Source organism: Triticum aestivum, chromosome 7D (genome assembly GCF_018294505.1).
Source record: "Triticum aestivum cultivar Chinese Spring chromosome 7D, IWGSC CS RefSeq v2.1, whole genome shotgun sequence".
In the NCBI taxonomy this organism is placed as follows: Eukaryota; Viridiplantae; Streptophyta; class Magnoliopsida; order Poales; family Poaceae; genus Triticum; species Triticum aestivum.
In genome coordinates, this window is record NC_057814.1 from 40131033 (window position 1) to 40147114 (window position 16082).

The following is a 16082-nucleotide window of genomic DNA, read 5'->3' on the forward strand; positions in this document are numbered from 1 at the left end:
CTACTGGGCCTTCTGCGGGCCTGAATCCTGGCCCATCGATGGGTTTCTAGTCGTATTCAGGCCGTGGTGGCCCAGTAGGTGGCATATTTATTATTTTTTGCCTTTTTTGTTTTCTTTTTTGCTTTATTTATTTTGTTTTGTTTTTACTTACAACAAAAAACTTATTTATTTTATTTTATTTTGTTAGGTAGAGCATCACAAAGCCCTCCCCTCGCCGGCCAGAGAAAAACAGAACACTGGAGTGCTCTGCTCGCGGGCGAGGGGTATATATAGGCACCTCATTGGTCCCGGTTCGTGGTATGAACCGGGACTAAAGGGCAGCATGTGGTCCCGGTTCAAGCCACCAACCGGGACCAATGGTGGTGGGCCAGGAGCGAGGCCCATTGGTCCCGATTCGTCCCACCAACCGGGACCAAAGGGGTCAGACGAAACGGGACCAATGCCCTCACGAGGCCCGGCAGGCCCCTGGCCTCACGAACTGGGACCAGTGCCCCATGGGTCCCGGTTCTGGACTGAACCGGGACTAATGGGCTGACCCGGCCTGAACCAAAGCCCTCTTTTCTACTAATGTGCAGTCCAATGCAATAAACATTTCCTGAACTCCCGAATCCTCAGCTAGGGCCATGGCATCTCGGCATGCAAATGATTCAAGCACTGCCGGGTCTGTAATGCCAGCATATACAATAGCCGAAGAACCCAAGTATAGGTCATAGCTGTTTCTGCAAATCGCCGTAGCAACACCCCTCTGGCCCAGGCGATCAACTGCAGCGTCCATGTTTACTTTTGTCTAATACTCAGGTGGCGGAAGCCACCGCCACACCACAGCTTGGCTCAGGCAACGTTCTCAAGTCCAAACAAATACGAAGTGATGAAAGAATGAGTCTAACCTAGGCTCTAAAAGATTGATTTCATAGACTTCTTTATGCCTAGCATACGAGATGGACCAAAGGGTGACAGTCATCATGGTGAATTGATCATGATTCAAGGACTCCTGCATTTCGAAGATGAAAATTGTAGCACTGGATTCCCTGTTCTCGGCCATGCGTTCAACCAGTTCCTCGTCAGACCAAGCCCATATGCAGCGCGCCATGGTACAGTTTATCAATGCGTGTCGCCATGAATCTTCACCTCCACACAACAGGTATGCATTGATAGTTGCATGTTTCTATTCTGTAGACATCCGTCGTTGGTAACGAGTGGCATGCTAACCTTAATAAAAATACATTTACCTTGTAAGGAACTAGGAAGTTCCATAGAGTGGTCCATGCTTTTCCTTGTTTTGAATTGTCAAATGCACCACTTCTGCCCTCTAGCCAAGCCTATCGTTGTGTGCCTGTGTTATTGTTTTGATAATTAGCGTGTACACCAAACTCACCGAGAAGAGGCCTTTACTATCAGATGCCATGCCCAGAAATCTGCTATATTTCTTGTGCGCATAGGAATTTTTAAAATTGCTTCAACATCAATTGGTATAAAGATACTCCCGATATACTCCTCATTCCATTGGGTTATTGCTGGCGGAAGTAACTTAGATACTTTAGTGGGCGGGTCTACAACGTTGACACCGACTCCTCTGCTACCTCTCGAGCATGCTCTCGAAGTCCCGATGACGGTGATTCGCAGTAATAGATCACTGAATATACATGTGGGCACCCTGCAAAGGATGTGGGGGAAATAAGGGCAAAATAAGGAGGCCTATATCACTCAAGCATATTCTCGAAGATGGCCGTTTGCAGGAGCTGATCGTCGAGTACTTGCGCGCGCCTTATAGAGGATGAGAGAAAGAAGAGTAGGAGAGGAAGGACGCACAAACGATGGGGGTGGGGGTGGGGGTGGGGGGTAAGGCTGTGGCCACGGCTCGTAGATGGGAAGGGAGCATCAAGCGAGATGAGGGCACATGTGATCATGCATCCATTGTTAATTGTGCATGTAAGAGTATACAGTGTAGCACATGTATCTCAACCTCCTAGCCAATCCGCCCATGGTTTAAACAATATATATCTGTAGCTTACCTTAAACCATGGGATAGATTGTATAGTTCGTTACCCCTTGCATAATTATGTGTGTTATAGCTTATCTTAGCTTTAAACCATGTGTGTGTGTGTGTGTGTGTGTGTGTGTGTGTGTGTGTGTGTGTGTGTGTTTGGATCCATCATTGCACAATTATGTAGGGCACTAATATTATAGAATGTGTTTTCTTCACATTTATCTAGTTTAAAGTGCGCCTTCCACAAAGAGATTACACACTTATCGGCTATAGTACGTTGAGGGCCTCCTATAGGTATACCAACCGAATATCCATGGATATTTATATCATGAACACAATGAATATTCAACCAAAATAGTACTTCATCCTCACCAAAATGGATAGCAAGCTAAATTCGTATTCCCATAAACAAAGGGGAGGTGAGAAAAACATGGAGAGATTAGATGCAGTGATGTGCACATGGGATTTGGAGACATCAGATAATTAGCAAACTATCTTGTGCTGGGTACCTGGCAACACAATCATAAAAGTTCTACATTGGTCACGTGAAACGTGCCCCCAGGTGCTAATATACTGTCAACCTAGAGAGATACCCCAAGCTGACTAACATGACAGTGTATCAGTCCATTTGAGCTAGAAAGTTTGATCACGGATGATAGTCGCAACTATGAAATCCCTAGTTATATGATCGACCGTATTGGTATGCGAACGACAACTCAGTATTGAAGATGTTATTATATTATTGTATTCTATCTCACGACCTCAGTATCAAGTGTACATACATCATAGTAGAAACAAGCATATTGTTGGAGTTGGCAACATGTTTTGGCATTCAATTGGGTTGTGTTGCAGCATCAACAGAGAGGAGCACTCATAATCATGCTAGAAAAATGTTTGCGAGTCCGACGTGCATCTTCTAATAAATCAGGGTGTCTTTCTGGTTGTTTGCCCTAAACAACATCACACAGCTCTTATGTCTGACAAGTGATAACAAAGTAAAGCTTCAACGGGGTGAGACTTGGTCTGTCATCCACACGACCACACCTCCCTATTCCCTGCTCTCTCCTCCTGCTTCGCCAAATCAGGTGAATATGTTCGTCTATGGTTGTCAAAGTTCAGACATGACATCAACATTCATTTAGACATTCCTTTCAACTTGAAAATATGGTAGTATTACTTTTTTTCTGGAAGATGTATGCTCGTAGGCATACATTATTTGTATTTATAATATTAATAGATACAGAGTTGATACACATACAAACAAAAGAAAATAAGGAGGATACAAACGATTGTCCACTGCATACCGCTCTCGCCGCAACTACCAAGCACCAACGAGCTTCGTCGTCGCTAAAGAAGGAGAGTATCACCAACTAGTCCACACCTTGGCTCCGGAGAAATCCCTAGCCAGGAGGCGTTAACGGGTCATGATAGACACAAACCCTGGAACCTTGGATTAGTCTGATAACGGACTTCCGCCAGAGGAGCCCTACGAGCCTCTTCAATGCCGGATCCGCGATCAATGCCAGCCCGCCTCCATCAGGCGACCAGATCCCCTACCTTTTTCGATAGATCCGCAACAGTCATCGCCACCTGACTCCAAGAGCAACCCATCCCCGCCACCATGGCAAGTCGCAATGCCAAATCGAAAGCACTCCAATAGCTTGGAGTCCACAAGCCTCTCAACGACGCCATCAACACCTGCGACGAGTAGGAGCACGGGCTGGAAGGCCATTGGCATCTGCCTCATCATGACGGTGACAAAGGAAACATGAAAACCTAGAAACCAAGATCCAACACACACGCACAAACGAGAACTGAGATCTCCCCACCCCCTCACGGCTCCAAGATGGCGATCAGGAGGAAAGGAAAGTGTCAGAATCGCCGCGCAAGCAATCCTGAATCTGGAACCACCTTGTTCACCTTTTTAAAATATAAGTCTTTTTAGAGATTTCAATATGGACTGCATTCGAAGCAAAATGAGTGAATCTACACGTTTCGTATGTAGTCCACATTAAAATCTCTGAAAAGATTTATATTTAGAAACGAAGGCAGTATTACCTATTCACACATTCATCACGCCTCCTCTGTTTTTCATTTTTCCTTCTTCTCTTCTCAGATCAGATCGGACGGTGCTCCAACATGGGAAATATGCATCGCAGTCCCGTTGACCGCTGCTGACTTGCTTCGTCTATCTCTATCACTCTATCTCCAATCTCCAGCTCCGGATCGCGCCGGCGGCGGCCGCCATGAGCGCCCACCCATACGCGCCGGCGGGGCTCGACCTCCCGGGCTACGTGCCGCTGCGCCTCTCCCAGCTCGAGATCCTCGCGGTCTACCTCGGCGCCTCCCTCTTCGTCCTCCTCTCCCTCTGGCTCATCTCCGGCACACTCCAGTCCAATCCCTCTCTTTCCAGCCCCTCCTTTCTCCCACCTCCCTCTCCCGACCCTACATCTTGTCGTCGCAGGGAGATGCCGCCGGCTACCCATGTGCTGGTGGGCGTTCACCGGGCTGACCCACATCCTCATCAAGGGCCCCTTCGTCTCCACCCCCGATTTCTTCGCCAAGGGCAACCCCAATTACTTCGATGAAGTCTGTAAGTCGCCGCCGGCCTCCACTGCCTCGCTGCGTTAATAGTATTCTAATTAGTTTAGCTCAAAATCAGTCAAAGTGGACTTTTGAGGTCGCACTGGCTGAATATGTTATCATTGTTGTTCAGGGAAGGAGTACAGCAAAGGCGACTCCAGATACATCGCCAGGGACACGGCCACCGTCACCGTCGAAGGGATCACGGCCGTGCTGGAAGGCCCTGCTTCGCTGCTTGCAGTGTATGTCTTGTCATCCTCTTCTGACCTTGTTATGCAGAATTGTGTTGTAGAGTCTGATTCCACGGAGTGTCGTGCGATGTGCTGATACATAGATTGCATATTTCTGAATCTGGGCCTCTCTTTGTAGTTATCTTCTGCCTTCTGGTAGTGAAGTTCAGTTGTCAAACACGGTTCTTCAACGGGGTGAGTCAAACAGATAATGCAATGCAGACTTGCTTTCACTATGATGGAAGTCTCTGATCTCCAAGACAGCATTAACCTCTGAATTGACATTCATGATAAGAGGCTGGACTGATAAGATAATGCAATGCAGACTTGTTACAGAATTTTTAATAAATGAGGTGTTTTTTCATGTTGCTACCTGGTGGATAGGTTAAATGACATGTTTTGAGTCTTCGACTATACCTAAATAGGATATTTAGGGTCATCGAAATGACATAGTTTAACATAAAGTGGGTGTGCCAACCAACGTTTTGGCTACCGAATCCCAACAAAATTCCGAGTGTGGGCGAGAAACGCGGATACCGCAAAATTCCGAGGAAAAACCGCTTGAATTTTTGAAACATAATTTGAATTCAATTTTTTTTGAGATAGGAATATATTAGTTTGGAGCTCAAGAAGTTCACAAAGTCGCTGTTGGTGCAGTGGCAGGTTCTCCCCGTCCGTCTACAACGTGTGTGATGTCGTGGGTTCGATTCTCCTACTGTGTTTTTAAATTTTTATTTATGAGTTGGTTTAGCAAAAAAAGAAAAGATGGGAGTGCTAGAACTAGCGACCTACCGTTGTGTGGGACGAAGGGAGCTCCATATTTACCACCAGACCACAGACAGCTTCTTGATTTAGAAGAGTTTCTTCCGTACTTGACCTCACTGTAGCCGTTCAAATTCAAATAATTCGAATTTTTTTGCTCGGTACGCAACTTTCTCATGGGGTAGCGAGAAACGCGGATACCGGGCGGTATCCGAATTTTCCGCCTGGTAGCCAAAACCTTGGTGCCAACTAACAGGATTATAAGCTCTTTCAACTTTGTATTGCTATTAACTTTACATAATGCATGGTGGTTTTACAGATTTATGTTCTTCCCAGACAATACTTATATTCAATAAATCTACAATAAATGTTTGATAATTAATTGTGTACATTAATCCAGTTCCTTTATGTGTTTTTAATTTCTCACAAACTAAATCGATTCAGCCACAAAGCATAGACACACAACTACACAAGGCAGTAGCAATATTTCTAGTGAACTGTTCCAGAGGTCTGACGAATATCAGCTTGGCACTTGTAGTGAAATACTTTAGCGGGAACTTATTTCTAGTGAACTATTTCAGTGGGAACTTATTTATAAAAACGGCAAGCTCAGTTTCTTCATGCCTAGTAGAAGTCACATAGTTAGTACGAAATTTTAGTCATGGCTGTTACAATTTTGATTATGTATCATTTATTTTATCTTACAACCATATCCTCCAGTTCGCTGTATGTCTGGGTCAGCTCTACGGATGCTTGGTGTACTTCATTATGGCCTACTTGGATGGCTTCATCTTCTGGGCCAGTTCATTCTACTTCTGGGCGTATTTCATCGGCGCAAACAATTCATGGGTTGTGATACCAACTCTGATCGCCACAAGGAGCTGGGAGAAGATCTGCGCAGCCATTCATCAAAGCGAAAAGGTGAAGACTAAGTAAAGCCTGCCATAGTCAGGGTTTGATTGCAACCAGGACACTGCACTATGGAAAATATTGTTTCTTTGCAACACTGAAATTGTTGTTTTATTACTATATAAATCTGCTTGCATGACATTGTCTCAAACAACTATGTAATACTTGATGGTGGTTTTTCCCTATCAAAGAGGTTGCTACTTGTTTGCATTAAATGAAAAGGTTGTCCGACAATGAAAGCCCTTCCTATGCAATATAATCTCTGTTTTCGTCTTTCTACTCAACTCAATAACCTTTCTTTTGCTTTCAGCAAACAGAATTTTGAAGCCAATTCTAGTTTGATTAATGATAATACTTGTGAAGGTGATGATTACCTTGATTATTTTGTATATACTGTTTCTATTTCTCCTGTGAACCTTATGCCCTTGTTTTTCTTCTTGTTATTCGGTTCTCTGATTTAGCAATTCCTGTTATTCAGGTTGGGCACCACCCTTGATGTGATAACAAGTTGAAATACCAAAATCTTATGTATGGTTAGTTCAAAAAGAGAGTTTTGGTTGGGAAAGCAGGAAAAGCCAAGTCGGAGCCCATGGAACGGCATGAGCTGCTGATGCCGACCAACGGCGACGACACCACTATGTGCCTCCTGCGCTGGAGACAAAATATGCAGACACAACTAAGAAAAGTGTAACATTTCGCAACACTTGCTACAAATGGATGAACAGAACCGTCGGTGCAGTCTTACAAATCCACTGGTGCAGAGTACAGAATTAACAGGGAATTGTTTCATATAGAACATTTGGATCCTTCAGCATAGCTTAGATTCTCATTACTTGGTTGATCTCTCATGAATTCCGCTAACTAACCAGAGGACTGAGACAGACATAACACATCTCATCTTTAATCTCGTAACAACTCTCTCCTCTAGACATTTATTTCTTTTTTGCACTAAAGGCCAAACACTTTCTTGAGAAAATAGACCATTTTTAGTGGGATTGACCATTTTCTAGTAATTGCATAGAACGACATGAGTCGTTGATGCTAACAAGTGTGTGCATTATATATTGATGCAGGTCTTAGCAAAGGTTCAAGCCAGGTTTGATGGGAACACAAACAAACATTTAATGATACTACCAAGTTGCCAGGTTCAAGCCAGGTTTGATGAGAAAATACACTTGCATTTTACTCTATCTCTGGCACAGCCCACTTACATTTTATCTCTTGTCATGCATTTAATGATACTACCAAGTTGGAAAGTAAAGTCACGTTAAAGTCAGTGGTTTTATGAAGTTTACAAGCTCAAACTCACATGGACCCTGCACTGGATTCGCACATTCTTAGTTCCAAGTGTTGGTATCAGACATGAAACTCTTGACCACTCCCATAGACATTGCTCAACTTCTTACATTTTGATATTAACATAGAAAAATTACAAGCACATACTTAGAAAAAAAGCTCTCTGATCCATTCTTATTGTTTGTTGTGTTATTACCGCCTTGCCTTACAAAATGTAGACGTCATTATTTACGTTTCCTTGCATTTCTTGCCAATCCTCCGCAACTGGGTCATGATATAATACATAGTTAATGTTTGTTCGGCTACTTCTGCTTTTTCATGCTTAGCCCATGTTGGTACTAATCTTCGTGTAGTGGTTTGAAATAAATAGGTGATAAAAGAATATATAGAGATACACCTACTATACAACTTACCCCAGATTTCCTGAGCTTGCATCACTACAATACATATCCAGCAGTTATATCAATAAACTACAGGCTTTGCACTACTTTTATATTCTGACACAGCAACGGGAGGAAAAATAGCCTGTTGTTGCAGAAAGTTACAATGATCTGGTTATCATTCTTGCTTGCAGTTCTAATTCGAAAATATCTCAAAAGAAGTAAAAAAAAGACTAATGTATGGTAGGTCATGCATACTTACGCTCCGTTCGGAATCCCTCCGCTCCGTAACTCCGCCGCGGAGCGGAGCGGCATACAGTACAAATACGGAGAGTGGCAAACAAGCTGCTCCGCGCGCTCCGCTCCCTGGTGACGGAGCGGTGGATTGCCGAACACAGCCTTAGTGTTGGTTGCCTCCTTGTTGCAAACTAACTAAGCTATAATATGTTCCTGTGGAACCCTTTGACATGAGGGACGAGTGTGTGCCCTTTTCCACAATAATTCCTTTGTCAAGCACGGCGATTAGGTCACAGTTTTGGATCGTGCTGAGCCTGTGTGCCACAACCAAACTTGTCCTGCCGACCAGTACTCTCTCCAGTGCTTCATGTACAACCTTTTCGGATTGGCTGTCCAGTGCACTTGTAGCCTCGTCCAGTAGCAATATGGCTGGGTCCTTCAGGATGGCACGGGCCACGGCAATGCGTTGCTTCTGCCCTCCTGAGAGCTGAACACCTCTCTCGCCACACCATGTGCCATATCCATCCGCGAGGGTGCTGATGAAGTCATGTGCGTTGGCAGACCTTGCGGCATTCTCAATTTCTTCCTCACTTGCCGTTTCTGTGCCATACACAATGTTCTCTCTGATTGTGCCTGCAAATAGAGTTGGCTCCTGGCTGACCAGGCCAATGTGCCGCCGCAGGGCTTGAAGATTATATGTTTTGATGTCCCTGCCATCAATTTTCACCATTCCTCTTAGAGGGTCATAGAATCGCTCTATAAGCGCAATGATGGTTGACTTGCCAGAGCCACTTTGCCCAACCAGTGCTGTTGACTTGCCTGGTTGGATGCTTAATGAGAATCCTTTGAAGATGATTACATCTGGCCTTGAAGGGTATGCAAAGTCGATTTCTCTGATATCCACCTCACCTTTGAGCTTCTCCGGCTTGTATCCCTCAGGGTTGTCAGGGTCAATTGCTGTTACCCGGTCAAGGATAGCAAAGACTGAAGCGACTGCATCAGCACCCTTAGCTAGGTCTGTTGTCATGCTACCTGCATCAGCAATCACACGCCCTGTGCTTATCAGAATCATGTAGGTCTGGAGGAGTTCGTTGGCGGCAATGCGGCGCTCAGCCATGAGCCTGCCACCATACCAGAAGGCCAGGGCCCATGTGCATGTCATCAGGCCCATGGAAGTGCCAAGGCCAAGTCCAGCAATCCATGATTGACGGATGCTTTCCTTCCGCGGTCCATTCTGTGCTTGGTTGAAGAGGCCTAAGATGCGCTCCTGGGATGAGAAGGCCGTGATGGTACGGAGGTTTGAGACGGACTCGGCAGCTAGCTTGCTACTTTCGGATTGTGCCTGTATTGACTTCTTGGACATGCTCTTCAGTAAGACACTGCGAGCATAGAAGCAGACGATGATGAGAGGCTGCGCTGCTATCATGACAAGGGCAAGACGCCAGGCAATGACCAGACCCAAGGTGCAAGCGATAAGCACCGAAGATACTGTCTGGGTCACCAGCGCCATCCGGTCACCCACTAGAGACCTCACCTATGCAAAAAAGAACATATTATGCTAGGTTAGATAGATAAATTTCCTTTCATGTATCAACATGCTTAATTTTCTTTTCTGGTACTTACAACGTTGGCATCCTTGGCAAGCTGTGAGCATATGGCACCGCTGGAATTCTCATCGTGGTCGAACCATCCGATCTCGAAAGTGAGGATTTTCCCGAGCATCTGTTCCCTGACCCTCTTGGTGAGGTATTCTCCCATGGCACAGAAGTTGTAATGTTGTCCAATATTGAGCAAGAAAGAGAGCACCGCAAGAGCGACGAAGGTGAGTGCATACTTCCTTGTTTTGTCCTTAATCTCATCGTGATCTGTCAAGAAATAGACCGAGATCATGTTTCCCATGGCGTATGCATAAGCAGGTTGGATGCCTCCATACACAACTGCACTCAAGCTTCCCATAAGCGCCTGCCTCCACTCTGGTGCGTTAAGCATGAGCAGGCTTCTGAACGATGGCGGATGAAGCTTTGGCACATCAATGCAGTCAGCACTACCCATTGACCCGTCTGAGCTGGACCTGCTAGCCGAGGAGAATCTCCTGCTGATGTTGTGGCTGTTGGGCTGCCCCACAATGGAAGTACTGCCAGCTCCACTAACCTCATCAACCTCATTTGAGTCTCTAGTCTGCTGAAGGCGAACAAGCGATGAGTAGAGGCCATTCTCATCGGCAATGAGCTCGTTGTGGGAGCCTAGCTCCTTGACCTCACCATACTGCATGACAGCAATCATGTCAGCATTGCGGATAGTGGAGAGGCGATGGGCAACGACGATAGTCGTCCGACCCAAGGAGGCCAGGTCGAGTGCCTCCTGTACGACACGCTCTGACTCTGTATCCAGTGCACTGGTGGCTTCATCAAGGAGGAGGATCTTGGGTGACTTCAGGATTGCTCTGGCTATAGCAATCCTCTGCTTCTGCCCTCCAGACATTTGGACACCACGCTCACCCACCTGTTTTCATTTCGTATATGGTTAGTATCAAACTATCAGAGTATGAACCACAACTTAGTTAAGAACATCACATAATAAGGACGATTTGGGGGAAAAAATCAATAGGTTAGATGAACTAATTTCTTGATGAGCTAACAGTGTTTTAGAAGTCCCCGCAAAAAAAAAACATTGTTTTAGAAGACGTCTACCAGTCTGTGTGCTGTAGTCTGTTAGTTGTTGACATATGGCCAGCGCGTGTCCTCGATTGACTATAGACATCTAGGGTTGTCACTTCTTAGTTTCTCTTTACCATTTAGCTAATTATTGTAATACGAAGGTAGGGCTCGCAATTGTACACATCTATTCTCTCTGGAAATGTAAATAATAAAGCAAGAATGGCATGGACTACAACTTGTGTCTCCCATTGTGTCCCTTTTTTATGTTTCACATCTACTATCTGTGTGTGTTTCACCATAGTCTTAACATGTTATTAGGACGAAGCTCCACCAGGACGCACGATGAGGAGGAGATGACTTGGAAGCCTAGATCTATAAAGCCAAAACCCTCTCACTGGGATGATCATCTACACCGCACAAAGGACCTTCTGCACTACGAAGAACCCTGCATCGAATTTCACGAGATTGGAAGGTACAGATCATCCATGCAAAATTCAGCCCATATAATTTGTTTTTTCTCAAAAAATTCCATCTCTAGATTGGGTCTCGTTATTGAGCATTTGATCCACTGGATGCAAAATTTCCCCATCCACTGTCCGCCAGATCCAAGGTTGTACATACCCGCACATGGACATTTCCCTAAAATAAATATTTTCGTGTCGAACAACAATAACAAAGCCTTCAGTCACAAACAAGTTGGGTAGGCTAGAGTTGAAACCCATATGATATCAAAACCAAGTCATGCTTTTGGCATGTAGAAGCTAAACTTCCACGCACCCCTTCCATGGCTAAATTCTTTCATTTCCAATCCAACTAAAAGAAATACTTCTGTGTGGAAATTATATAGCATGAACGTGAGGAAATAGCTATAGTATAGTGGGACAATGACTTGCAAAGAGGAAATAGCTATAGATTAATTACCAGTAATTAGTTACCTGTGTGTCGTACCCTTGCGGCAGCTGGGAGATGAAGTTGTGTGCATTGGCGGCCTTGGCGGCGGCGGTGACCTCCTCTGGCGTGGCGTCCTCCTTGCCAAATAGTATGTTCTCCATGATGGTTGTGGCAAAGAGCGCCGGCTCCTGGCTGACAAGCCCCATCTGGGCGCGCAGCCACTTGAGCCGCAGCCGCCGGATGTCGACGCCGTCCAGCGCCACCTCGCCGGCCGACGGGTCGTAGAACCTCTCTATCAATGCCATCACCGTGGACTTGCCGGACCCGCTGCTGCCCACAAGCGCAGCTGTGCGCCCCGCCGGCACGCACAGGTTGAAGCACGCGAAGATGGTGCTATCTGGCCGCGACGGGTAGCAGAACTCTACGTTCTTGAACTCCACCTTACCGGCAACGTTAAGGAGTTCCTCCCCTGTGTCACTGCCCGAGTCGATCTTGGGCACCCGCCGGATCACCTCCAGCACCCTCTCCCCCGCTGCACTCGCCTCCGACAGGTACTTGAGGTTCGACAGCCCCGACCCCAGCGCCCTGCATCAAGCTCAAGCATTATGGTTGGTCGCTAATGGCGGAAGCAAAACTCATGTCATGCAAGGACTAGAAAACAACTAATTAGTGTTACATACAGGCCACCAACGACGGCCGCGGCGGAGACTGCGGAAACAGTGCCACCCTGGTAGCCATGGTACATGACGAGGTGGCTGCCATACCAGACGCTGAAGGCCCAGATGGTGAAGGTGATGCCAGTGCTGCCGACGGCGATGCCCTTGGCGAGCCCTTGTTTGATCCCGAGCCGCGCCGACTCCTTGAGCGCCGTTGAGAACTGCGCCATGGTGGCACGCTCTGCTGCGAAGGAGCACACTGTGCGCACAGAGGAGATGGCCTGCTCAGCGATGGCGCCCGGGCGCGTGTACTGCTCCCTGATCTGCCGCGCGAGGCCCATGAGGATGCGGCCGTACATGAACCCCGGGACGACGAGGAGCAGGATAGAAGGCAGGGTCACCAGGGTGAGCCGCCACACTAGCACAAAGCCGGCGGCGTAGCTGCCGAGGAAGGTGGCGGCGTTCATCACCAGGTTGGGCACCTTCTCGCTCAGCACGTCCTGCACCACCAGGCTGTCGTTGGAGACACTGGCAATCACGTCCGCCGTCGACCCCACCTTGAGGTCGAAGTACTCCACGTCCTGCCGGAGCACCGCTGCCAGGTAGCATGCACGCATCCGCGACGCCTGCCGCTCCGCCGTCCGTGACCAGCAATACCCCTCTGCCGTGCACAGACATCACATTCACACGTATAGTATAGTTACTGATTTTGCTCCGCCAGTATCCAAATAAAATGAAATATTCTCAGTCTCACACTCACACTCTGTCACTCACCTAGGAACGCCATGACCCAGCTGCCCAGCGCCAAGAAGACAAGGTTCCTCGCGTTCTGTTAGTTGCTCGTCAAAGCTGCTACGGTTTAACAATAGGCACAGGTGTGTAGAATTTGTTGATGCGTACCTCGTCCATCTTGGAGCTCAACTCCTGGAGGTGTTCTGGGCCGCTGTTGCCGAGGTCGTTGATGATGAAGCCGGTGATGAGCAGCTTCACCGGTGTCGAGAAGCCATCGCCGATGGCGCCCACCAGGCCCACCGCCATCAGCGCCATGTCCATGGCATCCGCGTGCATGAACACTGACATGACCGCCGCCTTCTTGGCGTCTGCTGCACCACCCATGCTGCGTGAACGTGCCAGCCCGTAGCTCGCTACCTAGTCTGGCTTGCTTTCTTGCTGTTGATCGAGCCGTAGCAGAGTTAATTTACTCGATAGTTAGTACATCAGGAGCCGTCCAAATTATAAATTCGAAGCTTTGGTGAATGATTGCAAGAGCACATTAGTTAGTAGTTAGTACAAAGTAAGCAGTCCACCTAACGACTTGCCGTCCGCATATATATAATCTTGAAGACTTGCCGTCTGCATATATAAATACTACGACCATCATTATTATTCTAATATCCGTAGTAAATTTGAACTATTAGTGGTGTTTCTATACTATGATGGAGGAGTTGTGATCGCTGTGGGGGCACTAGGTGACTCAATTTTACTGTTTTTAATGTCATTCATTTTGTCATTATACCGATAGTAACTGCAGGGCTAGTGGTTCAGCTTGGATGCCATCTCCTAAGAAACAAGAAAGAAACCCTGATGCTTTCCTTGGCTCCATCCGCTTTCCATCCATGCTATCCTGGATGCTCCAACCAGATGATGATGCCTCAAATGCCACACGAGGTAGTGCCTGTCCAAGGTTTTGTGATTTGGACTCTCAATAAAGATTCGCGGGCAGCGAGGCAAAAGCACATGCAGCCATGGATTGGTGTAACAGCGAGAGGATCCAACGAAGAAGGTTGGCCGTCATCCGCCAATATTTGAGTATGTTGTGCAGATGCGGTCGCCAGAATGCACGGCTACCGTGCCTCCGGCCTCATGTGCTCCGTGGCTGCGACGTCCTTGTATGCCCACTAATTATGGAAACATGCTTGGACACAAAAACGTTGATCACGAGACACTATGCTTGGGCCTCTCGTTGATCAAAGCTTCAATTGATGTCTCTATTATTTATGCAACATAGAACCATCAATGTAATTTCTAGATGTCAATGATTTTGCAACCGCGGATGCATTTTTTGTTCTGGCGAAGTTAGCTTTTGCGTTGTTTGGATGTCACCAAGGCACCATACTATTAATAGGAATTCATTCTCTCATGGGGATTCATTTGCATTATACTGTTTTATTGGTTTGTTTGCATTATATTCTTATTTGTATGACACAAGGGTCGCGATTGCGTACCATATTTTGTTATGTTAATTGCATGATAAGAAGGGCCAGGTGTGCCTTCTACTGCATGGACTGAAATCTCAAAACAGTGGTGTGCAGGCTGCTTTTTATCTGGAGTGTTAGCCTGTTAGAGGATGTGTGATATTGTTGCTCTCTAGCAACTACAGCAGTTCTTCAGCAGGTGTGTCAGTTTCCTCTTCCAACTCTTGCAGAATATGAGAAGACTTTCCAAGATTGCATCTATGTTGTCTGCTCCATGGTTCTCTAGAGTACTAAGACTATCTAATGGCTGGTTTCTATCAATGTTTTGTTGGATATGACCTGCAGGTTCAGGTGTTGCTGCAATGTGCGAATAAGGTCTCTGTCTAACTGTGTTGGAAGAGCCAGTACTCTAGCAGCTGCTGCTTTTTCATACATAAACTTTTGCATGCTACTCCCTCCATTCCAAAATACTTGTCATGGTGCTTGAACTAAAATCATGACAAGTTCCCCTCCAAGAAAAAAAAAGCACCACAAGTATTTTAAAACGGAGTGAGTAGTATGTTTCCATAGTTCTTGTTGGTTTCAATCCAGAAATATCAGTTTGATACTCCCTCGTTTCACTTCACTTTATGGTGTGTGCAAGTTTTTTGCCCATATTCTCAATGGTAGTGCCCACTTGCTTGTTTGGACAAAGATAGCCCTGTGGCTGGACATGGGCGTGAAACAGCCTCCTTTGCATGTGGGAGTGTGTATGGTTGAGATGCTTTGCACATGGGTCCGAACAGAGTTGGTGGAGGGCTATAATGGTCCAAAGGACATGCGCCAGCACATGCATTGGTATTGCAGCTCAACAAAGCGGGCACTAGAATTAGGAACGGAGGGAGTATAAGAATTTGAGACCTCCAAGGAAACAACTCACGTGAAAATCCTCCTGCAGAAAAGGAGGGTGATCTCTTTTAACTAAAGAACCACAATGCCCACACCTATTCCTGTATTCATCAACGGGAGAGGTTTGTTGTACTGAATAGAAGTGTTTTTCCTAACCTCTAGTATAGGCTATCTAGCACGTAGAAGTTAATGTATATATATGAACAAGTAGCACTGAAAATGCATTTGGCAAATACCAACAGACATCAATGCAAATTACACAGAAAATTAGAAAGAGGATTGAAAAATTATGAAGCCTAGAAAAATGAGTTTCATCCTCGTAGTTTTTTTTCCTTTTTCTTTTTTGAAAAAAAAGACTTAGTTGGATTGTGGATGATGGTGGCTGATCGAGTCACCGGTCCGTGCAAGGTC

At 46.2% G+C, this 16082-nt stretch overlaps 2 protein-coding genes across 23 annotated transcripts; one reads left to right on the plus strand and one right to left on the minus strand.

The window, feature by feature from the left end:
* The first annotated feature begins 4120 nt into the window (after positions 1-4120).
* On the plus strand, positions 4121-15328 carry LOC123164430 (probable 3-beta-hydroxysteroid-Delta(8),Delta(7)-isomerase). Of its 21 annotated transcripts, XM_044581902.1 has the most exons (9): positions 4121-4580; positions 4704-4812; positions 4940-4995; positions 6283-6483; positions 7041-7158; positions 7545-7627; positions 11360-11513; positions 14891-14982; positions 15129-15328. In XM_044581902.1, exons 1-6 carry the CDS (start codon positions 4472-4474, stop codon positions 7549-7551), a joined length of 600 nt encoding a protein of 199 aa, XP_044437837.1. In that variant the 5' UTR covers positions 4121-4471; the 3' UTR covers positions 7552-7627; positions 11360-11513; positions 14891-14982; positions 15129-15328. The 21 variants fall into 21 exon arrangements, 12 of the variants coding, with proteins under 12 accessions (XP_044437837.1, XP_044437836.1, XP_044437839.1 ...); XM_044581901.1 differs by having other exon boundaries at positions 14891-15328; XM_044581904.1 differs by lacking the exons at positions 14891-14982; positions 15129-15328 and adding exons at positions 6782-6834; positions 14120-14728 and having other exon boundaries at positions 6950-7627.
* Positions 8279-13704, minus strand: LOC123164432 (putative multidrug resistance protein). Of its 2 annotated transcripts, none has more exons than XM_044581912.1 (6): positions 13489-13704; positions 13363-13417; positions 12613-13249; positions 11977-12517; positions 10008-10886; positions 8279-9918 (listed from the first exon to the last, which is right to left on the minus strand). In XM_044581912.1, exons 1-6 carry the CDS (start codon positions 13702-13704, stop codon positions 8548-8550), a joined length of 3699 nt encoding a protein of 1232 aa, XP_044437847.1. In that variant the 3' UTR covers positions 8279-8547. The 2 variants fall into 2 exon arrangements, with proteins under 2 accessions (XP_044437847.1, XP_044437848.1); XM_044581913.1 differs by having other exon boundaries at positions 13453-13704.
* Positions 15329-16082: the final 754 nt, after the last annotated feature.

Bases quoted from the DNA above. Each gene is read 5' to 3' on its own strand.
- LOC123164430 (XM_044581901.1), top strand. From the start codon at position 4,472: ATGTGCTGGTGGGCGTTCACCGGGCTGACCCACATCCTCATCAAGGGC. The intron at 4,581-4,703 runs GTAAGTCGCCGC...ATTGTTGTTCAG, and splicing joins CAATTACTTCGATGAAGTCT to GGAAGGAGTACAGCAAAGGC. The intron at 4,813-4,939 runs GTATGTCTTGTC...CTCTCTTTGTAG, and splicing joins CCTGCTTCGCTGCTTGCAGT to TTATCTTCTGCCTTCTGGTA.
- LOC123164432 (XM_044581913.1), bottom strand. From the start codon at position 13,704: ATGGGTGGTGCAGCAGACGCCAAGAAGGCGGCGGTCATGTCAGTGTTC. The intron at 13,418-13,452 runs GTTAAACCGTAG...AGCAACTAACAG, and splicing joins TCTACACACCTGTGCCTATT to AACGCGAGGAACCTTGTCTT. The intron at 9,919-10,007 runs GTAAGTACCAGA...TTTTTTGCATAG, and splicing joins TTGCCAAGGATGCCAACGTT to GTGAGGTCTCTAGTGGGTGA.